This window comes from Saccostrea cucullata, unplaced genomic scaffold (assembly GCF_032062105.1).
Source record: "Saccostrea cucullata isolate Sc308-1 unplaced genomic scaffold, CSIRO_AGI_Scuc_v1 ctg159, whole genome shotgun sequence".
Lineage (NCBI taxonomy): Eukaryota > Metazoa > Mollusca > Bivalvia > Ostreida > Ostreidae > Saccostrea > Saccostrea cuccullata.
Window position 1 is genome coordinate 302,161 of NW_026936852.1, and position 25,174 is coordinate 327,334.

At 34.3% G+C, this 25,174-nt stretch overlaps 2 protein-coding genes across 2 annotated transcripts; both read right to left on the reverse strand.

The window, feature by feature from the left end:
- Positions 1 to 149: 149 nt before the first annotated feature.
- LOC134246743 (cyclin-Q-like) lies at positions 150 to 16,663 on the reverse strand. Its single transcript, XM_062729101.1, has 6 exons — positions 16,515 to 16,663; positions 7,032 to 7,129; positions 6,664 to 6,749; positions 4,016 to 4,148; positions 3,533 to 3,760; positions 150 to 511 (listed from the first exon to the last, which is right to left on the reverse strand). Exons 1-6 carry the CDS (start codon positions 16,570 to 16,572, stop codon positions 419 to 421), a joined length of 696 nt encoding a protein of 231 aa, XP_062585085.1. The 5' UTR covers positions 16,573 to 16,663; the 3' UTR covers positions 150 to 418.
- A 1,289-nt stretch (positions 16,664 to 17,952) lies between these two features.
- LOC134246724 (N-alpha-acetyltransferase 11-like) lies at positions 17,953 to 25,021 on the reverse strand. The gene is made up of 7 exons (XM_062729080.1): positions 24,906 to 25,021; positions 22,620 to 22,718; positions 22,131 to 22,189; positions 20,168 to 20,216; positions 18,638 to 18,798; positions 18,144 to 18,228; positions 17,953 to 18,044 (listed from the first exon to the last, which is right to left on the reverse strand). Exons 1-7 carry the CDS (start codon positions 24,924 to 24,926, stop codon positions 18,003 to 18,005), a joined length of 516 nt encoding a protein of 171 aa, XP_062585064.1. The 5' UTR covers positions 24,927 to 25,021; the 3' UTR covers positions 17,953 to 18,002.
- Positions 25,022 to 25,174: the final 153 nt, after the last annotated feature.

The following is a 25,174-nucleotide window of genomic DNA, read 5'->3' on the forward strand; positions in this document are numbered from 1 at the left end:
GACTTTCTTTCTTAGGACTTGTTTATTGTTTCTGAACACAAGAAGGTAAAATGAAAGTACAAACAATGCAAAATATTAATCTAAATTATATGGTGTAAAAACATCGGAAGTGTTGTTTACTCTGTATTAACTGCACTGATTTCAAAAATACTAATTAAATAAATGTTTTCATTCCATGTCAACATTTTTTAAAAACAATTTACAAGTTTGAACAACATTTCACATAATGATACATGTATTTCCATATTTCAGGAAAAAAACTTATAATAAAAAGATCTTTATAAAATGTTTTGATACAAAAGTTCTTTTAAATACAATGCAATGATATTGCATGAAGGCATTGTGAACCATCTGAAAAGTTTGTAAAATCATTAACCACTGGTTTTGAAATTTCCAATTTACACACACCATGCGAATCTCACGTCGTTGCCATAGTTTCTAAGTCATATGTCCATATAACAACTTCTATGATGTCTTTAATGATGTCATCTGTGATGTCATCAGTGAGGACCTAAAAATAGATTTTAGAAAAAGGTAAGCTTTACTATGAGTCTTAATTAGAAGAAAGGAAGAACACACTTACATGTAATACACTTCTACATTGTATTCTACAACTGGCCAAAAAAAAAATTCAGTCTGCAAAAAAATTTATCTCTAGAGCTATCATCCTCACAATGCCAGAGGTCCCAAGTCAACATGTTGCTGTGGGACCCATTGCAAACTTCATTCAATAGTTCAAGGGCTGACTGTAGTGATATTTTTTGGAACCAGAAGTATCTGTCGAGACTGAAGCTCTACTGGTTTGTAATTATAGCAAAGGAAGAGAAAAGTACTTAAAAGCAGTTGGGAATTGAAACTTTTCAACAGCAATAAATAGAATAATGATCCTTGATTAAGTCTCTTTATGTTCTTAGTGTAGTCTACTTGCATGCCACATTATATTATAATCAGACTAAAACTGTATTTGGAGTAACATTTTGAAAGAATTTCACAGAAATTTCTATTTTTAGTAACCACAGGAACACCGTTCATCGAAATCAAAAACCGATACACAGAATTATGTATCTTAGTGTAGTCTACTTGTGTGCCAAGTTATATTGAAATTAGACCAAAACTGTAGGAGGAGTAGCATTTTGAAAGAATTTCACAGAAATTTCTATTTTTAGTAACCATGGCAACATCATTCATCGAAATCAAAAACTGATACACAGAATTATGTATCTTAGTGTAGTCTACTTGTGTGCCAAGTTATATTGAAATCAGACCAAAACTGTAGGAGGAGTAGCATTTTGAAAGAATTTCACAGAAATTTCCATTTTTAGTAACCACGGCAACACCATTCATCGAAATCAAAAACCGATACACAGAATTATGTATCTTAGTGTAGTCTACGTGTGTGCCAAGTTATACTGAAATCAGACCAAAACTGTAGGAGGAGTAGCATTTTAAAAAATTGTTTACAGACAGACAGACGGACAGACAGACAGACAGACAGACAGATGGACGGACGACGGACGCATTACTATCGCATAAGCTCTTCTGGTCTCTGACCAGTAGAGCTAAAAATTACAAATCTTGATTGTTTATCTTATCTGTCAAGCAATCACAATAGGTCATTCTATGTTAAACAACTTGTAATATGTGCATCTGTGGTGTCAACTGAATCCTTTCTTTTTACATTATCTAACTATTTATGAATTTCAAAGCTTTAAATTTATTGAAGCTTTTTAATGAGAGAAACGAGCCATAAAATTTCAAATGAAATTTGCCAGGATTCCGCATCATGTTGACTCAGGACCCCTGGCATGAGTTATGAGCTTCTGATGTAAAAAAAACCTTCATGTACACAGATTATGATATTTTTCTATCTCAGAAGGAGGTCACTACCTTTCAGTCCAGGAAAGCTCAGTCTCAAAGTCTGATACTGCTAACAACACCACCTCCCTTTGAAATATGAATAGATTTGACCAAAAAAAAGCTGATTAGATGAAAACACTGACTAATTCTTTAAAAAATATTGCAGAACAGTGTCAATAAATTGACAAGTGGAATGTCCCAAAATATCAATTTTGTCCATTAAATTCATCAGATGGAATACAAGACATATAGATTTTTTTATCCTGTCCTCTACTTCCTTAAACAAGATAAAGAAAAGGTAAAAATTTATTGTTGATACAGATTCCACATCTCTAGGCTTTTTTGAAATCAATTACAACCAAATACAGTGTTGGAACTGAAAATTAACAAAACCCAAAATTAAAATGGAAGACTCTTGTTAAGTCCAGCACTGATTAAAGTAGATGTACATTTGTATATATGGTCAACAACCAGTAAATATAAATGATCTCTCCTTTATCCCTAAGTCTGACGTCTTTATCACCAATGTTTGTTTATCTAAGTGCTACAGAAAATCAGATAGCCTACTCCTGTCAAAATAATACATACAGATACTGTCTTTCTACAAGTTCAGGGATAAATCATACAATATCACTGATCAATCTTCTGCAATACACCTGAGTATTTGTTTATTTCTTTTGACTGGATTTTTTTCAGGGTTCACTCCTCTCCTATCCTTCTTTCAACTTTACAAAGTGAGACAGAAACAGGAAGCAATGTAATTATATATACACTGCAAAAACTATGATGAAATATTGTAAAAATCCTAAGTTGACTGAATACATAGAGATTTTATATTCATGATTCATTTTTAGAATATGAATACTTATCTCTATAGCTTTATGATACAATGTAGTAACTTTTAAAATCCCTATAAATTTCACTGAAATTGATGTATAAAATAATTGGCTTCAACAAATGTCAGTTAATTACCTTTCTCTCCTTCTACATTAAACCATACTAATGATAATTTCTGTTCCATAATTTGAACTTCAGAGCTCTTTCTTTTCATAAAAGCATCTTTTGAAAAATTCAAGCTTAAAATTTACCCTTATCACTCTTTTTTCAAATTATTTATTTATTTTATTTTACTTTGAATTATAGTCAATATGGCACAGGCAAGGAAAGAAACAAAAAAAATGGTTGTTTAAATCTCTTCATTTCTGCATATACAACTATGACAACAAAAATGTACAGGAAAACATGCTCAGAACGAACATGCCTATCATGAATTAATTATTACTAACAAGTGATTTTCATCCCCCTTGGTTTTAGACAGATTGTGAAGCTAAAGGATATAATGAATTACACTTACAACAACACACAATTAACTATTCTTGGCACTCCATTGTAGGGCCATAAAATAATCATTTTCTTGATTCTCAGGCCCTCCCTCATCTCTTCCAAGGGTGCCTCATTGACCCTTTTTATTGCTAAATCAATAAACAACAAATCACCTCCCTCATCATTTTTTAAGGTTTTGTACAATGTAAAAAGCTGCCTCATCATGTTTTGGGGGCAATAAAGAAGTTAAAAAAATGCCTCCCTTCCTCACTATATTTCTTGAAAAAAAAGGCCTGAGAGCCAAGGAATTAACTTTGCATGGCCTAAATATGTTCTACTGTAGTGCCTTTACCTTCCACCAGGGGACGGCGACATTACTCTGAAGCGGCACCTCAATGCCGTGACATTGCAGCGCCATGTAGATTAACCCCACCGCAATGTGCTGGGGCTTGTGACGCAGACACAAGTTCCCATGATAACTGTCCTTCAAAAATGTCCAGGCAGTACGGGCTATAGGAGTTGTCTCCCATTTGTAGGGTTCAAACCAGTCCTTGAGGAACTTGAGATAATGAAGAAGATACTGAAATACAAATCAAAAGAATTATTATTGTCATCCACTCTCCATAGATCATCCACTCATCAGTTAACATTATTATTATTGTCATCCACTCTCCATAGATCATCCACTCATCAGTTAACATTAACTTTCTATTTGCTTACCTTTTCCTCAGCATTCAAAATTTTATGGTCTACTTGGTATTAGAGTCTTACAGAACCCTAAATATTAAATGTATTTAAGTTATACATGTATATCTTGTAATGGTGAATTTGATACCTTGTGTGGGTGTTGATAAGAAATCTTAAACTGCAGCATTCTCAGCACAAACAGCTCACAGTTGGCCACGGTGTCTCTCAGAGACCAGAAGGCCTCCCCCATCTCCAGCGGGGGTTTACTGCGATGTAAAGCCCTAAAACACAACATAAATACATGTAGGAAGAAAAATACAGTAGAATCTTATTAGGAATTTGACAGTATGTCATTTGTTTTGTAGTTTTCATAACCATCATGCTACTATATATTGCATAGTTTAAATAAAATTATATTTCCTCAGTCTTACTGGCACAAGTAATAATATTTCCTTAGTATCTATTAAAAAAGTGTGACCCTCATATTACAAATCCTGGCATTTCCAGTTGAAATAATTAGAGTTGTCGTTCTTTCAATTAGACATCAATGGAAGAAGTTGGACTTGGGTGGAATTTGTCAACGATTGATAATTTTACAGACAATTTTCAGAAATATCACTTTTACTTTTTTATTAAAGTTTTCTAAGAGTTGTTTTTACAAATATATTTATTTCACTGTATACATGGTATATCAACCTAAAATTAATCATGCACTTTCCAATGCATGGGTAATCACTTCCATTTTCATACAAAACCCAAGTGGCTGCTGTTTTTAGTGAAAATAGAAAAACAAGAGGCCCATGGGCCACATCGCTCACCTGAGCACTGTGGCTAGGTAAAAGTATAAATTGGTTTATTATTGAAAAGGTAAAATCCAAAAGTAGTCCCATGAACAATAATGGATGTTCTATCTTTGAGAAGAAAATTTTTAAAGAATTTTCCTATATATTTCTATGTAAAACTTTGGTCGGCCATTTTGGCCCCGCCCTACCCCCGGGGGTCATGATTTGAACAAACTTGAATCTACACTACCTGAGGATGCTTCCATATAAATATGATGAATTATGGCTTGGTCATTCTTGAGAAGAAGATTTTTAAAGAATTTTCCTATATATTTCTATGTAAAACTTTGGTCGGCCATTTTGGGCCCACCCTACCCCCGGGGGTCATGATTTGAACAAATTTGAATCTACACTACCTGAAGATGCTTCCATATAAATATGATGAATTACGGCTTGGTCATTCTTGAGAAGAAGATTTTTAAAGAATTTTCCTATATATTTCTATGTAAAACTTTGGTCAGCAATTTTGGCCCCGCCCTACCCCCAGGGGTCATGATTTGAACAAACTTGAATCTACACTACCTGAGGATGCTTCCATATATATATGATGAATCATGGCTTGGTCATTCTTGAGAAGAAGATTTTTAAAGAATTTTCCTACATATTTCTATGTAAAACTTTGGTCGGCCATTTTGGCCCCGCCCTACCCCCGGGAGTCATGATTTGAACAAACTTGAATCTACACTACCTGAGGATGCTTCCATATATATATGATGAATCATGGCTTGGTCATTCTTGAGAAGAAGATTTTTAAAGAATTTTCCTATATATTTCTATGTAAAACTTTGGTCGGCCATTTTGGCCCCACCCTACCCCCGGGGGTCATGATTTGAAGAAACTTGAATCTACACTACCTGAGGATGCTTCCATATAAATATGATGAATTATGGCTTGGTCATTCTTGAGAAGAAGATTTTTAAAGAATTTTCCTATATATTTCTATGTAAAACTTTGGTCGGCCATTTTGGCCCAACCCTACCCCCGGGGGTCATGATTTGAACAAACTTGAATCTACACTACCTGAAGATGCTTCCATATAAATATGATGAATTATGGCATGGTCATTCTTGAGAAGAAGATTTTTAAAGAATTTTCCTATATATTTCTATGTAAAACTTTGGTCAGCCATTTTGGCCCCGCCCTACCCCTAGGGGTCATGATTTGAACAAACTTGAATCTACACTACCTGAGGATGCTTCCATATAAATATGATGAATTATGGCTTGGTCATTCTTGAGAAGAAGATTTTTAAAGAATTTTCCTATATATTTCTATGTAAAACTTTGATCAGCCATTTTGGCCCCGCCCTACCCCCGGGGGTCATGATTTGAACAAACTTGAATCTACACTACCTGAGGATGATTCCCCATAAGTTTCATCTTTCCTGGCCCAGTGGTTCTTGAGAAGAAGATTTTTAAAACATGCCACCAAATTTTCATTAATTCCCAATTATCTCCCCTTGAATGAGGGCGTGGCCCTTCATTTGAATAAACTTGAATCCCCTTCACCCAAGGATGCTTTGTGGCAAGTTTGGTTGAAATTGGCCCAGCGGTTCTTGAGAAGAAGTCGAAAATGTGAAAAGTTTACAGACAGACAGACGGACAGACAGACGGACGCCGGACAAAATGTGATCAGAAAAGCTCACTTGAGCTTTCAGCTCAGGTGAGCTAAAAAACTAAATTTTCAGTGAAAAAGGCAAGTTATAGATATATCAGATGACTAGAAGTAGACTTGATGTATTTGTACAAAAGTGCATGTTCAGAAAACTTTTATGTAAATACAATTGTCATTTTTTGATAAATAAATCCCGATCTAATGACAGTCATAACTTTTTTCCTATCAAAATATGATAAGTAATTGGGCTTATATACCTATTAGAATTTTAAAATGTTAATAATATTATCAGTCATTATGTTCAATCTTATCATTCAGTCACAGTTTAATTAATTGTTACCTGTAACAGACATTGACAATGTCCCTTAGTTTAATATGCTGTTCCTCCGCCTTCCCAGCTACATATAAGGCTGTGGTTGCAATCAGCTGCAAAAGTTATATCAACATAAACAAAATACCAACAAAAGGGCTTCTCTTGTAATCTTCACCTAACAGGTTGTCAGCAAATATTTTGTAAAATACAAAAGTTTCTTTCAATGACGCGGTCATTTGTTATATTAAACACGTATAAGGGAATTAGGAAAAGAGGCCTTATCAGTCAGGTCTGCATAACTTGTCCAATTACATAACAAGTAAGCTTATCTTGCTTTAAAATGTTATACTAATTACTGTGGATATTACAACATCTGTCTAATTTAAGCGACTTACATATGGATCATATTGTTGAAGGGAGTTCTCTCGGAAGAACTTGTGGTAGATAACAGAGGCTGTAGCCAGTGGAACTGACGTCATCTGGAGTCGCAACCCTAAAATATGTAAAATCAATAAATGTACGAGGAAATTTATTCGACATATAAATACTGGTAACAGAATCAAATTTATTATTTTTTTTTCATGAATTTTGGTTGCCTGCATGAAACGTCATTTGAATACGGTAAATGTGGAAATTTTGACGATGTGCTAATCTTGACTATATTGACGATTTGTCTTTTTTCGTCAAAATTTACACTCGTCAAACTTCACATATAAATAGTGTCACAACAGACATTGACCATTGTACAACATTACTGCTTAATTTTAATAGGCTTTCCCCTATTAAAACTAGAGGTACTGTGAGCAATGAGCTCACTAAATGATACCCCCCGCCTCCCATATGAATTAAATGGCAGTGTCCATGTTTTGCTCTGGAAAATCCAAAATATATGTCAGATCAAAAAGTAAAATAGGAGGTGCACAATGGCAATATGTAATAAAGATTCTGTGAAAGTTTCATCAAATTTCATTCAGTGGTATGAGAGGAGTTGCAGATAAGAGATGGGTATCCCAAAGCGTAACAGACGGACGGACGGACGGACGGACGGACGGAGAGAATTAACGATTACTATATACCCTCCCGCTTTTCAAGCGGGGGGTATAACTAGATCAAAGTTACTGTTAATTTCCCTTGTAATTAGATATAAAAACATAGTGATATATAATCACATTTTTTATAAAACATTGAATCTAAACTAGTGTGTCAAATACTGTATGCGTAACTTAGCCTAATTATCACGCCGTGTTTGACCTATTTTGTCACCTCAGGCAATTGACCGCTTATAATGAAAACAAATACAAGAGGGCAATTTATTTAATCAAATCTTACACACTCAAATAGTTTGTACAATCTTGCACACTGTAGATGGTCTATACAAAAATTAAATTTTAGTGATTCCGACGCTGCCTTTGTATAACCGTAAATTAAAAGATGCATAACTCTTGATTAAATATTTCGTCAAAATTAACATTCGTCAATTTTCGTAAACAAAAACTCGTCAATTTTTCAACTCGTCAATATAACCACGTTTACAGTAGATTATTTATTAATTATAGTTTAAATTATATAACATGTTACCTTTGTTAGATAGCTACAGAACTATTATAATAACTTTATGGTTTAATATATATTATTCCTTGACCATAATGCTACTGATCCCATAATGCAAACAATGAGCAATTTACAGTGCAAGGTTTTCTGCACACTAATGGGGAAAATTTCACCACTTTCTAGCATTGGTCAGTCAACTACCTTTCGCTCCCTAATTCTGAACAACTTCTTTCATCAATTTGTATATTTTATCCACTTATCAAGCCTTCATAGTCATGTCTACAAACTGATAAACTCACTTGTTTTCATTTTTTGTAGGATGGCAAAAATTAAAATAAGTAAGTCTGACACGTCTATAAACATGATAAATAGAGGATATCTATATTGTGTGATTTGATATTGGCTTTATCCAACGAGTTGAAATGGTGTATATATCCGTGAGGCTTGCTGAGTGAATATACACCATTTCAACGAGTTGGATAAAGCCAATTTCAAATCACACAATTATAGATGTTCTATTTATCTCATACGACTTTTGTTTTAACAAAACTTTGAGACTTTCCTTGCGAAACTACATGAATGATTGCTAATTCAAATTGATGATGTATAACTTGATGACGTAGCACCGTTGATGTTGACATGCCTCCAAAAAGTAGATCATGTTCAAAATTTAGAATTTTTGCTATCTGCATCTTTGAAAACATTATGTGACAATTGCTGGAGCTTTACATCAAACGAACATCTGACTGAAAGTTGTAAGGACCATGGGATTGTGAAAATGAACTCTTTGGACAATGGCAGTACAAAACGTGTTAGAACTGGCAAGGCTAGGGGCCTACTTGTAGATTCATTCTTGATCCATGGTAAGTTACACCTACATTACTGGGTAGGCATACGTAGTATAATATAAGAAAGCATTATTGAAGAGGCTTAAAATAAAATATTGTTTGTTTGCAGTTGCCTACCGACCCACCGAAAATACACCCGACCCAAACTTTTTTTTAGCCATTTTGTAATATTATTAGGTCTTTCCGCCTTTCTGTGGAAAGACCTATTGATTTCCTTCTGTTTCTTCTTTTCCTTTTTTATTATTTTTCCGCCGTGTGATTTTTTGTTTCAAGATTTATCGAAAAGATTTATAGTCTATAAGAATGTACTCTGTAAAAGATGTTTGCAGTTGACCCTGCGTAAATGAACCTTGACCGCTTTCGAAGTTATTGCCCCTTTCACAAGAAATGCTTGTTATCGCTACTCCTCAGAAACCGTAAACCGCAGAGGTATGAAACCTTTACGAATGTCTTCAACTAATTATGGGGACTCTTCAATCTATACATTGCGAAAGTATTCGGTGACCCCTTCAATGAGTTATTGCCCCTGAAACTTTTTGAATTTTACAAATAATTAAAAAATTTCAAAACAAGAAGTCATAGAGACATGGGACCAACTGCATAAGATTCATTGACCTTTGACCTTAAAATTCATGTAAAGGTCAAAGGTCAAGGTCATTCCAAAAATGAGAAAATTATTTTTTTTTGTATCTCTTTTGTCTTTCAACATATACTTAATGTCAATGCATCATTAATATGTACTCTTAAAACTGTTTCAAAGATTTCATTCTTGTCCCCTAAGATAAAACCTTTTAAAAGTTATTGCCCCTTGTGCAAAAAACCTTGTTATCGCTACTCCTCCCAAATTGTAGACTCAAGCTACACCAAACCTTCACTAATATCTTAAGGGTCTTTAGACCTAACTTCACTGTATAAGTGCAAAAGAATCTGATGACCCCTTATATGAGTTATTGCCCTTTAATTTCTTTATACTTACTATTAAACCTTGTATCTTGAAAACTATAAATGGTAGAAGCATGGGGTCAATTGCATTGTGACCCTTGACCTTTGACCTTGAATATTTTGTCAAGGTCTAAGGTCAAGGTCATTCCAAAAATTAAAAATTAAGCTCTTTTTATATCTCTTTTGTCTTTTAACATATGCAAACAGTCTCTGCATCATTAATATGTACTCTTAAAACTATTTCAAAGATTTCATTTTTGTTCCCCAAGATTGACCCTATCAAAAGTTATTGCCCCTTATGCGAAAAACATTGTTATCGCTACAACTTCAAAACTGTAGACCGTAGAGGCATGAACTCTTCACTAATGTCTTAAGGGTCTTTAGGCACACCTTCACTGTATAAGTACTAAAGGATTTAATGACCCTTTATATGAGTTATTGCCCTTTAACTTCTTTGCACTTAATATTTAAATTTATAACTATAGAACTAAAAGTTGTAGAGGCATGGGGTCAATTGCAATATGACCCTTGACGTTTGAACTTGAAGATCTGATCAAGGTCAAAGGTCAAGGTCATTAAAAAAAATTATTTTTTTTTTTTTAAATTTTCATTTTCTTTTTTTAAGCCATTTCCCTTAAAATTAAATTGGAGAGTTAAATATAAAACTATAAGAAATTTAAAAAGGTGGAAAGACCTCTTATTGTTCTGTGAACAATAAGTCTCCTAGTTTTTTTTCCTATTTTTCAGGATATTGAAACTGTTTCACTTTTTGTCTTTATCAATCAGTAGTTTATACCAAGTGCACGTGAAGAGTAGAGCTTTATTCATTTATAGTAGGCATATGAAAAAATTTATTCTATGTTAATTATCTAACAAAAATCTGAAAACTTTTTTTTTCCAAAAAAAAAAAAAAGAATGCCTACCTACCTACCCTGTCTAAAAATTATAGGTCGGCAACTGCAAACAAAAATTTTTTTAAGCTTGGCCATATGTTAAAGGAATCTTGTAACAACAACTTAACTCTTCTAGGCTTTACATACTCAGAAAACGAATTAAAGGGGGGGGGGGGGGGGGGGGGGGGTAACATCTTTCTTCAAGTAGCCAATACAGGTTCCTTGATAAAATAAGACACTTTTTTGACATATACGAGTCTTTTCCTTGCTTTTAACGATGTTATCGCTCTTTATAATTCATTTTATAGGGCAATAATTTTCACAAATAAAATTTTCAATAAAGTAAACCTTGAAGCGGGGGATCATTACAAAACAGGAAGTATTATTGATAAAGCATCTACCCGTTGATAAAGCATAAGTTTATCTCAACATGTATGATAAAGTGTTATACAGGTTGGGCACAGCCTACCAAATGGTACTTTATCCCCCGTTTGGTAGATAATCTACCATATCGGTGACGAATTTTACTAACCAAATGGGGGACTTTTTTATTCTATTGCAATTTTTATTGAAATAAAACAAAAGCATATTTATTCAGGCAATGGGGGATTTTAGTGAACATATTCCTCGTACAATTAACATAAATCGGTCGAATTTCTATGTGTAATTTCTCCGTAATTTCGTAAAAACAATACCCGTAGTTGTCTGTAACAGCCGAACTTCTTGATCAAACGATAAAAAAAAAATCTTTATTGTGTCTTGTTGGATAAAAATCCAATTTTATACAGTGATTAAACTCATGATGAGTTAACTTTCAATCTCTTTTTGGATCTTCGTCAATGTTTATCTCCGTAAAATCCTGTTAAACACGATCTCCTCATGCCTTACCGGTATGGTGGGCACTTCCTGCTATAAAGTTAATTTTTTCCAGAGTTGTACGTAATATTTGTTGTTATTTTTCTTTTAGGATGAAGTTGCAGATTCCATGCGACCTTTTGGGGTTTAATGTTCATATTACTGGTGAATTTAATAAATTCGAAAAATAATATTCAATAAAAGATGTACAAAATGACTTTTGCCATTATTCTTGTTTTTGTTCAAAGTACTTCGTTTTAAAACAATAATTATGTCATACTCCAACTGCATTTACTATTTCTATGAAGAACAAAGCCATTGTGTTCAAAATAAAAAGAAATAAAGGCAAAACTTACTTTTCTTCTGATTTCCTAGTTGAAAATTAACACAAATGTGCCTCCGTAGTTAAATCCGACTTTTCATCAGGTTTAAAAAAGATCATCGTTTTGATTGGTTTGCACTAATTGATTGGTTGCCCGGATAATCGAAATAGAATGTAAAGGACATGATTGACAGGTGCAGCATCGTTGGAGAAGGAGAGAATTTTCTTTTTAAAGTAAAAATCGGAGAAACATTGCACTTGTTTACATAATCTAGGTTTTTTGTCAAATTTTTGAACGACTCTGCGCAAAAAATTGCACATAGAATTTTTGATTTTTTTCACCCAGAACACCGAGAAATATCTATATTTTATTCCACATGGTTTAAAATTATGCAAAATTCCACTCCACTCTATGGAATTAAACACAACCAATTTTGTCCCCCATTTGGTTAGTAAAATTCGTTACCGATATGGTAGATTATCGGGTGTTGCTAAAACGCGGAACGGAAAACGGAACGGAAAGCGGAACGGAACGGAAAACTGAATATATTTTGGATTAAATCACGGGTGTTGCTAAAACGCGGAACGGAAAACGGAACGGAAAGCGGAACGGAGCGGAAAACGGAAAATTTTTGTCAAACAAATAACGTAGATTCGATATTTAAAACAGATAAAAGAGCAATATTCCTGTCATAAAAGTCATTTCTAATAAAAAGTTATTGTAAACTATTATATAATCATGAGTCATACACACCCTCCTTGGAAAAAATGGTACGGAAAGAAATTCGCCACCCCCCCCCCTCCACGAAATAGGATTTCCGTGTTTGGGCAAAGGACATATCCCCTTTTTTTTGCTTGTCAAAATTGTTGTATGTAGGAAATTTTTTACTGACCCCCCCCCCTCTTTCAACTGGTTTCCAATGTCAATGTCTGTAAAGATAAAAATTACTACTTAGGCCAGCATTTTTTTATTTTTAGGTTTACAAACCCGCCGCTCAGGTTTTTGAATTTTCAGAAAAAAAATAAAATTGAGAAAAACAGATTTTTTTCTTTCCGATGTCAAATTTGAGTCGGGATCGAGATTTCAAATTTACGAACTCGTACTTCCGGTTTTTAAACAACATGGCGGGTAATGAAGGGAGATTTGTGTCAAATCCATAGCAGCACTAAAGCTTGGTTTAATGTAAATATTTATCGATAGGAGTGCCATTTAAAACATTTAACCCGTTCAGAGAACAATAAAATGCTGACGACTTTGTTGCAAAGTGACATGTTGGTGAGATAATTATGTATCCGTATTCAAAAGTAACTGTCTTTAATTGTAAATTATTTTCCTCCCACAGGTTTAAAACTGCCCATGGTAGCTATTGTCAGAGACATTGTTTAGGTTTCTGTCATAACTTACAGTCTTAGCATCATTCTTCAGAAAAGGGTCGCTTATGCATCAGATGTAATGAATAAAACTATGGGAGAAGTTAAGTCCATTTGAGGAAGAAATAAACAATAGCCTAAAGGAATAAAATATTTCAACTATTTAAAAACAAGAATATACAAATATATACAGGCATGTAGTATCGTTTATGGCAGCCAGAAAAATTATTTTACACTTAATTGAAAAAAATTCCACCCTACTCCTCAATACTCATTGGGAATACTCCCTGTCTGTTTTATGAAAGGAATTATTACTTTTATAGCTCTCGAGTATATTAATATTTTAGAATGAATTTCTACCTAACACACATTGAAAACAAAAATGAAGATATATAAAAAGAGATTTAAAAAATTGATTTTTTTTTTTTAAATCTGTATTTTGTCCAATATCAAAAGATTTATATCACTGCCCCCAACTGGTAGATGATGAAATAAACAATTAAAGGTTGTATTTTCCCCTTTGTAACCCTTATGTGTCCAGTGGCAAGAAGCCTGTTAGGAGAGCATTTTTTTGTAGAAAAGTCGATAATGTATCCAAAATATAATTTTATTTTTTTTTTTATTTCCTCCTCCTACGGGACTTTTTCATTCTGATGTTCGTAAACCTAAAAATAAAAAAATGCTGGCCTTATGATATTCAGATTGTGCATGTAGTATTGAATTCGCGAATCATGAAAGGGGGAGTGGCAGTTTCAAGTAGGGGCCCACAGCCACATTAATAATTGATTTATTAAACCTTTTGTATATTTTGAACACAAAAAGCGGCAGACCTATTACAGCTTCTCAGACCTTTCCAATGAGTGCATGGGAAAACAAACTCATTTTTACGGGGTCATTCATATACACCCCCCCCCCCCCCCCCCGATACAAGATACAAGATATATCGTTTATGATAAAATTTGTGTATTTTAAGTGATTTAATCCAAAATAATATATTCCGTTTTCCGTTCCGTTCCGCTTTCCGTTCCGCGTTTTAGCAACACCCTTAAATCACTTAAAATACACAAATTTTATCATAAACGATATATCTTTTACATATTCAACCCCCACTATTAAATACAAGTTGATTTTGTCATGCTCAGTCTCTTATTTACGAAAATCGCTAACATAGCATTCACCTAGAATCGAATTTGAAAAAAAGGGGGGGGGGGGGGTAAACGAACTTGAAAAGTATTTGACAAGCAAAAACACAAAAAGAAGACAATTGTTAAATTCGGGAGGGGGAAAAACACAGAAAGAAAACAACTGTTTGATTCGGGGGGGGGGGGGGGGGGGGGGGGGGGGGGGGGATAAGTTCTAACTCCAACATCTTTCAGTACTATATTTTTTTACACTCTTAACATACTACATTAATTACATTCACAAAAATTGTGAGGATGTCAACTTGAACAAACATTTCCGTAGTGAAAAGGTTATGACTTGGGGGGGGGGCAAATATTTGATATCTTGATGAACCATGGCAAGAGAAATAAAATGTAAAAAAAAACATTAAGATTACGTTTAGGGCAAACCTTTACGTTAAGCTCGAATAAACATCTCTTATACACACTGGTTGTTAAAATTTTATTCAAAATAAAGTAGCTTTCTATATATTTAAATTCTGGATAGACAAAGTTGGAAAACTTTCATGTGGTAAATAAAATGCAGAATCTTTGCATTCAGTGAAGTTAAATTATGTTTGTTTGCAGTACATATGCGTGTATGTTTAGGGGCGGGGGGGGGGGGGGGGGGGTATATGAATGACCCCGTAAAAATGAGTTTGTTTTCCCATGCACTCATTGGAAAGGTCTGAGAACTGAGAAGCTGTAATAGGTCTGCCGCTTTTTGTGTTCAAAATATACAAAAAGTTTAATAAATCAATTATTAATGTGGCTGTGGGCCCCTACTTGGAACTGCCACTCCCCTTTCATGATTCGCGAATTCAATACTGCATGCACAATCTGAATATTATAAGTAGTAATTTTTGTCTTTACAGACATTGGCATTGGAAACCAGTTGAAAGAGGGGGGGGGGGGGATCAGTAAAAAATTTCCTACATACAACAATTTTGACAAGCAAAAAAAAGGGGATATGTCCTTTGCCCAAACACGGAAATCCTATTTCGTGGGGGGGGGGGGGGGGGTGGCGAATTTCTTTCCGTACCATTTTTTCCAAGGAGGGTGTGTATGACTCATGATTATATTATAGTTTACAATAACTTTTTATTAGAAATGACTTTTACGACAGGAATATTGCTCTTTTGTCTGTTTTATATCGAATCTACGTTATTTGTTTGACAAAAATTTTCCGTTTTCCGCTCCGTTCCGCTTTCCGTTCCGTTTTCCGTTCCGCGTTTTAGCAACACCCGTAGATTATCTACCAAACGGGAGATAAAGTACCATTTGGTAGGCTGTGCCTAGATAGAATGTTCTATCGTTAAAATGATATTGTCCTACGGACCCGGTTTAACGATAGAATTCGTTCCGTGTATTCGTAATGTAGCAGAAAGAAACACGGGCGATAACTCGCATAGTGCATTTACTAGGAACAATCTTGAGAGTTCCGAATGTAAACATGGAGGTAATTTGAATCGAGAGAATAACGTTGAGAAAATGAATGGGATTTTCGTATTTATATGGATTGTTTTTTTGGGATAAAAGGCATAAGCAATCTCAAAAAGGTTTGTTATGATTAATTTGCAAGTTATTTTCAGTGCAAATCCGTTTGTATCCTTCAAAATCGTTTCGGTGCGATTCTGCAATTTTTTGCTACATTACGAGTATATAGGCGGTATTCTAACTGTGGTGAGGGCTTGTACCGAGACACAGTTAGATTATTCTAACTAGGCTGTGCCCAACCTGTTATATGTAGGAGGTTGATAAAATACATAAATTGGTTTAAAAAGTGTTTAAAAAGATGCGCTTCGCGCATTAATGATGTTTTTCTTCCAACTTCTTTCTTTGATACGTCAGTCAACATGGTCAAAGGAAAAATATCACATTTTCATTTCTTAATCTGTTATTAATGATTGTGCAGGTCAGATAATGACATTCTTACCAGCTTCATGAATAAATCGGATGACTCGAAAATGAACCTTGGCCTCTGTGTCAGTCATTCTCTTTTTTAAACGTTGTAAAAAGTCTTTTTGTAGTGCTACATGTTTTTTCCCCAATTTTATGAGAATGGGCGCACTGAGCGTGCAATAAAATCAATAAGGAAACATTGGACTCGTCTGTAATATTAGAACCCGACATGCATAAGATGGCAAAATCCGGATTTTTTTTTTTGGACGGGCCACAACAAAAAATAAATAAATAATGATATTTATAGATCTATCAATATTTTTGTGTTTATAAAATAAAGAGTGATGGGGCCATAAGCAATTATTGTAAAAAAAATCATTGCAATTCATTTCTCGGATATAAAAGTTTTACAGACAGACTGAGAGAATTAATGTATGAAGTTACCACCATGACCTTGCAAGTTTGGTCAACATAGGGCTTACAGTTACTTGGAATTGAACTTTATTGAGGCAAGCTAAAAATTATGCATTAAATTGAATGTTCTCAGTATTTTATTAATTTGACATTTAAAATTTGGCCATACTGTTCTTCATCAGCAGATTTTTTAAGATGTATTGAGAATTAACCCTACCCAAACAGAGATGCTCAGATATGCTTTGATCCATACAGACATGTATATGACTAATCAAGGCTTTGCTGCTCTGAAGAAGACTTTGTATAATTCCAATGAAAATATGTTTCATTGCTTGGCCCCACCCTACCCAAGGGTAAGGAGGGTTGGGTATGCGGGGCAGGGGGATATGAATCTACACCCTTGGGGATGCTACCTGCATCTAAATAGACATATCATGACCTTGTTGTTCTGGAGATGAAGAATTTTAAAGAATTTTGCTGTGTACATTTATTCCTTTTTAAAACTTTGATCTCCTTTAGACATCATCACCCATCAAGCTGTTATCACGTCATATGGATCGACACAGTTTAACTCAAGGTAATGCTGTAATGTACAGGCTCCATTGATACTTTTTCTCATCCTATTAACATAGTATCTGACAAACATGCTTTGAACCATTCTTTTCTTAAAGATGTAGTCTCATAACTGCACAGTGTGTGTACAAAAATTGAATAAGTGTGAAAATTTTACAAGAATTACAAATAATTTTTTTTATTTCAGAGCATATTTATTCATGCATGTATACATATAAATGTACTCACAAACATAATTTCTAAATGCATATTCAAATACAGTAGCTTACAGGCAATTATATTTTATAAGCTTTCAAGAAAATAAAAATGACAAAAAAAGTATATTCTTGAACAGAATCAACAGTCAAGTCAGTGACAGTCAGTGTGAGGTTCAGAATTTCATATTCCTAGTGACACACTACATGAAAATCTGAAATTGGATTCATCCTCATTCTGTATCACATCTTCCCTAGTATTAAATGGAAAATAAAAAATAATGATCCCAAGTCAGCACTGTCCAAATTTAAAATAATGACACCTCCCTATCTCACCGCTGTCATGAAGATGGCCCTGCTTCAGCTTGAGCTTTTAGACAATACTGCAAATAATTAAAGTTTAAAAATCAATCATAATAAATGTATCTAAACTAAATTAATTTCCAGTCAATAAACAGTTATAAGGCGAGAATGGCACTCACCTTTTCTCGAAATTCTGAGAGATTCCTCCTCATTGCGTAAGCGTCTTCCCCATCTGCATAATACTTTGGTTCTATTTCACTTACTCTGAAACATTATGATAAAATATGTGCACAACTTCATACTTTTGACTTCAAGAGAAGAAGGCAACAATTAAAAAAAGAATTAGGTCTTTGAATCTGTCTATTTTAAATGTTTTATGCAAGTTTTCATTCAGTTTAAGGTATATGGGTCTTTGTTATCATATCTATTACATGTATTAAAACACTGAAATACAGATATCTTACTAAACAATGCAAACCCACTTAAGATGTGGTATGAAACATACATGTATATACACAGGAATTATAACCATATTAAGAAAAATGAATTTAATAAAACTACATGTGCATTTCATTGGTTCATCTTGGAGACCTTTTTCTAGATATCTGGACATATGATATTAAAGATACAAAACTGGCACAATTAATTAATGTGTACTTTGACTGAGACTTACGAGAACTTGAGTGTGTTTTTGTAGAGGTGTAGAGCTGCACGATTACTTTTTCTGACATGAAGCGACACATATTGAGCATCAAAGCACTCAATCATCCCCCGAGACGCCTGGTCCATCAACTTCTGGGCTAGACCAAGTCGTCGATGTGACCGCTTCACTGCCTGGATAAAATAAAGAAACTTCATTATCCTTTTTCTTCTTATCTTTTTAGTGTATCTTTATATATTACCTTAATAATTAGTTTGTGCAGAATGAGCTGTTAATATAGATCTTACAAATTTGGATTTTCTGTGGTGTATGTATATTGAAACTTTTTTTTTAATATCAGAACACAATAAATTAGTGAACATAATATGCAATCAACAAAACGTTCACAGACCACAAGGCTGACCTGATGACCTTGCTGTTTTTCGAGAAGATTTTAAAGACTGTCTTATTTTTATGATATTCGTATGATTTTTCAGTTGATAATACATATTGTGTTCACACCCTACCATCTGGGACCATGATCTAAATACAACTGTATCTGCATTTCTAATGAGGCTTGCTTTTTTAAATTGGAAAATCATGATGGTAATTTTTAGAAATTTTTAAAGAAAAATTCTTTTTGCATTTTTTCCTATATGAAATTTTCACAATCTGCTTTTTGGAAACTTGATTCAAATATAGTTTTTGTCCTGTTCATCTGTCTGTCTAGCACCATTTGTCTGCAAAAAATTTAACATTGTCCATAACTTTTAAGCGGGTGGGGCTATGGGTTTAATACATGTATTTCACAGGTGTATTCCTTGTGACAAGACCTTTCTTTGGGAATCAACAAATTTTATCTCTTGACCTTAAAGTTTGACTTACTTTTATAAAATAAAAACAACACTTTAACTTTGGTCATAAATTTTGAACAGTTGGAGCTAGGGCTTTCATACTTCACACAGTCATGTATTCATTGTGACAAGACCTTCCTTTGAGTACCAACATGTTTGACCTTGACATTTGGAGTTTGAAATGCATTTGACACGATTCAATCCTCGGCATAAGCTGTAATACGGGGACATCAGTGTTTCACAAACACATCTTCTTTTTCATTTGTTTTGTATTGTAAAAATTTAGATCCCCTTTTGTTGTCAAAAAATGAAAATCTTTCCTTATGGGGCTATGTCTTACACAAATTTGAATCTACATATTACACATGTCAAGTTTCATGTTTTTTGTCCCAGTGGTCTTGAGAGTAAAACCTGTAATTGATCCCATCAATTTTCACTTATTCATTGTGACAAAGGGGGTGTTCCTTCATTTGTACAAACTTGATTCAACCAAGAAGGCTTTTTGGCAAGTTTGAATATGAACCAGTAGTTCTAGAAGGAAGTCAAAAATGTGAAAATTATTCAGACAACTTAAAACAAAAATTGACAGACAGATTCTGGTCACTCCTTAGTCAGTAAAGCTCACTTGAGCCTTTAGTTCAGGTGAGCTAAAATTTAGTATTCTCTTCCTACAAAGATTTGATGAATATACAATTAACAAAATCCTAACCAATGATGTGATGTGACCATGTGGAACAGAATCTTCTGGATCCTCCTCCCTACAACAACAAAATAACAGTAAAAATACGAAAATAACAGTTACACATCAAAACAAGAGGCCCATGGGCCACATCGCTCACCTGAGAAGCTTTGACCATTCTGTTCTTTACCAGATTTCCCCCTTCCTATACATAATGCATCCCCACCCTACCCCACTGATCATAATTTAGACATTTTGAAATCTACACTACCCCATGATCCTTCCATGGGCACATATGTTTCAGCTTTTTTGGCCCAGTGGTTCTTGAGAAGAACATTTTCAAAGATTTTTCCTATATATTTTTATGTAAAACTTTGATTCCCTATAATGGCCCACCCTTCCCCCGGGGGTCATGATTCCTACAATTTAGAATTTACACTAGCCCAGAATGCTTCCACATAAGCTTCACTTTTTCTGGCCCAGTGGTTCTTGAGAAGAAGATTTTTCCTATATATTTCTATATAAAACTTTGATTCCCCATTGTGGCCCCGCCCTTCCCCCGGGGGTCATGATTTGAACAATTTAGAATCTACACTATACCAGGATGCTTCCACATAAGTTTCAGCTTTTCTGGCCCAGTGGTTCTTGAGAAGAAGATTTTCAAAGATTTTTCCTATATATTTCTATATAAAACTTTGATTCCCCATTGTGGCCCCGCCCTTCCCCCGGGAGTCATTATTTGAACAATTTAGAATCTACATTATACCAGGATGCTTCCACATAAGTTTCAGCTTTTCTGGCCCAGTGGTTCTTGAGAAGAAGATTTTCAAAGATTTTTCCTATATATTTCTATGTAAAACTTTGATTCCCCATTGTGGCCCCGCCCTTCCCCCGGGGGTCATGATGTGAACAATTTAGAATCTACACTATACCAGGATACTTCCACACAAGTTTCAGCTTTTCTGGCCCAGTGGTTCTTGAGAAGAAGATTTTCAAAGATTTTTCCTATATATTTCTATGTAAAACTTTGATTCCCCATTGTGGCCCCGCCCTTCCCCCGGGGGTCATGATGTGAACAATTTAGAATCTACACTATACCAGGATGCTTCCACATAAGTTTCAGCTTTTCTGGCCCAGTGGTTCTTGAGAAGAAGATTTTCAAAGATTTTTCCTATATATTTCTATGTAAAACTTTGATTCCCCATTGTGGCCCCGCCCTTCCCCCGGGGGTCATTATTTGAACAATTTAAAATCTACACTACCCCAGGATGCTTCCACATAAGTTTCAGCTTTACTGGCCCAGTGGTTCTTGAGAAGAAGATTTTTTAATGACCCAACCCTATTTTTGTCTTTTCTTGATTATCTCCCCTTGCGAGGGGATATGTCCCTTCATTTTAACAATTTAAATTCCCCTTCACCCAAGGATGCTTTGTACCAAGTTTGGTCAAAATTGGCCCAGTGGTTCTTGAGAAGAAGTCAAAAATGTGAAAAGTTTACAGACGGACAGACAGACGGACGGACGACGGACAAAATGTGATCAGAAAAGCTCACTTGAGCCTTCGGCTCAGGTGAGCTAATAACAATCAAAATACCAATGGCAGCAACAATATTTCCATGATGCCATTAATTTTTTATTAATTCGTAATTATCTTGAATCCTCTACTCGCTGCGAAGTTTAACTGAAATTGCCCAGTGACAGTGGGGAAAAACAACAAAAATAACAGCAAAAATACTAGTAAAACAACAAAAATACCATTTAGGCAATCAAATAACAGTAAAACAGGCCAGTACACAAACATAAGTAACAGCATAAGAATAAAATTTACACTCTACAAAAATGGTAATTATTAAATGCATAATAATCAGATAATAGCAAACAAAGTAGCATTTAACAATAACACCTATCCACAATTATAGTAACAAACTCAGTAACAATAACACTGGAGTAACAGCAAAAAAAACAAGAGGCCCCTTGGTTACAATGCTCACTTACATTTTAGCTAAAACATATCCTACTATTTTCCCATCTTCATCCTCTGCAACATAAGACAGCTGAAATCAGAGACAAAACAAAATTGTTTTACGTAATGTTATCAATCCTTTTGTCAATGAATAATTTTTTTTCTCTCATTCAAGACCTGAATTTCATTTTTGAAAACGTATAAGGTCATAAACTCATGAACTACAATGCTTAACCCCAACATATGTCTGATTGTCATGCTCAAGCTTGGTACACAATAAATCTAAAAAAAATTCAACACACTTTGATAGAGCACTAACACTCTTTTAATCAATGAGTTGACGCTTTCAGCAAAGAGATTATTTCTAAAATATTTAGACGAAGTTAACTGTTGTAACACTTTACGTTTATAATGAAGGAAAGTTGTTTTTTTCTTTATAAGCATGTTTTACTGTAAACTGAAAATGTTACAGTATTCAATCAAAATATATGCGGTAACAAATACTTAAATGTAAACTGTACCTGAGGCCATGATAGACCATGGTAAAAGTAGTACTTCATTTGGTAGTTTTCAGGCAGACATAAAAGATTACAATGCTGCATATTCATCAAGTCTTCCGGCTAAAAAACACAAACATAAACAGAAATAAAAATCAATCTTCATCACTGGGCTCTCAGGCCACAATGCTCAGCTGAGTAGCTTTAGCCATGCAGTATTCAATAGATTTTTATATTTCCTTGAAAAAATTTGACCCCATGTAATGACCCTGCCATACTTTTAAGGCGTCTCTGAATCCACCCACCAAGGAATACATACCTGTCAACATGGCCAAAATTTTTCGGGGGAGAAAACGCACGACGACCTTTTGCAAATGCGCGACGACCATTTGCAAATACAAAAAGTCATCGCGCGTTTCACTGTTTTATAGAACAAAAATAAACAACAAGATAAAACTTTATTATTAATATTAACACCATCATTAATTCATAAAATTTACTGTTTATTCATACATTGTTTAGAAACTTGTATAATGTGAATTAATTTTGAAATTATAAAATTTTATGTTCACTATCTATTCTGCCAGTCCATAAGAGCATCATTTAAATAATATTCATGGCAAATGTTGTAGTTTAACTTGGCAATTAGAAAAATTAATAAAGTTCTGCAGACAGTCTGAGTTTCAAGCTTTTAATAGATGGATGAATAGATTTTTCTCACTAAGTCTAAGGGACATGAGTTGTATCCTTGACTTAAAGATCTGAAATTGAAATAAATGTCAAAACTTCATGCTTATATTCTTAAAATAATGTGTAATATAGTATGAATGAAATACCCTGGTTTTTTTTTTCTTTTAATCTCATAAAATATATTAAAATTTTTAAATATAATACTTTATTTTAGTAATGTTCTAATGTGCTCATTTTACATTTTAATTTAGAAATGCATACCCTGTTTAGCTTTGTAAATTTAAAGGGGGCTGTTATATGCTGATGTTGATGCAGGATTTACTAAGTCATTGAATCTCAAAATCTGTTGGGAAATCTTCAGCTGACTCTGAACATTTATGTTAGCTTCCATGAAATTGTTTCCCTCTCCTTGTTAAATTAATAATAGAGTACTGTAGCCACACCTTTCCTGATCACTGTATTGTTTATGGAGTAATAGTTTTGTCTTAGGCACTTGTAAACTTATTTGCAGCAAAGCATCAAGTACTTCCATATCGTTCTTTACCGTCACGTTCTGTAAAAATTTCCACATCTGGCATCTCTGTCTTTGATAATATACACTTTTAATGAGAATAAGGAGCAATTACAACTGCAATTACATCTGCTAGCACAGTTGACACCTTGTTGATTACCTGTTATCAGTGGCAATAAACAGATTAGCTACCGATATAAACACTGCATAGCCTCCATTTTTGTGTTGACTAGTCGGTATTTTACGCACCCAAGTAGGTAAAAAATCCGGAATTTTTCAAAATCGGTAGAAACGGCAGTTTAAAAAAAAATCGGTAGACAGTCGGTAGGGACGGTAAAAAATCGGTAGACTCCCGATAAATTCGGGAGAGTTGACAGGTATGGGAATATGCCTCAGTGTCAGTAATAAATTCATTTCCTTGTATATATATACATGCATTTTGTAAAATATGATCCAACGTTTAGGTGGATAGAACATTCTATCATCAAAATGATTTTGTCCTATGGACTTGGCTTAAGGATAGAATTCCTTCCATGTATCAAAACAAAGACATGTGATAATTAGGGAACAACTATCTTCTAATTTGGTATTTGCCACCGTTAATGCTGATTCAACAGTCGCAAACTGAGTTTTACCGTTGACGCATAAGATTACTTTTTAATACTGCTAGTACTACATGAAATGAAATGTATTTTATTTAATTATGGCGAGGGCTTAATAAGTAAATTCATTGTCCTTGAGTCACATTTAGATTGTGGAGGTCACTGGGTTTGATCGCCGGAGGTCAGATAGCTCAGTTGGTAGAGCACCTGACTGGAGCTTCAGTGGGCCAGGGTTTGAATCCCGGTCTGGTCTGCAGCATTTTCTCCTTTCCCGTTACAGATGATTCTAACTATAGTGATGGATCTACCAGTGAGACACCTGGGTCGATGTCCTTGGGTATGAAGACCTACAAATTGGAATGTGGCACTAGGTCTCGGCACTAGGCTCAGTGGCCAAATATTGTAGTTGGTAGCCACTGATTTTTTTTTTTTTAATTTCTCCTTTACTATTACACAACTAAATTCAATGAGACCAGAAAACAAGTTTTTCATAAAATGAATTCCTACCTTTGCGCATCTGATATTCATTCTGAATATTTTTTGTTGTCTTTTAACATATAATTAATTTGTTTTTCTGGTCGCTCAGCTCGTGCTCCTTTAACTCCTTTTACACCGGAAACGAGATCCATATATGGCAGATAAATGTCGTAAATATGGTAAAGGCGTTGGAATTAGATAAAATGCATGTTAAGTGAAAGCACATTCAGAGACCTATATTAAGCTTTAAATCTATAACTGTGACTATTTTTATTTAATTATTGTGGTCTTTTACTATG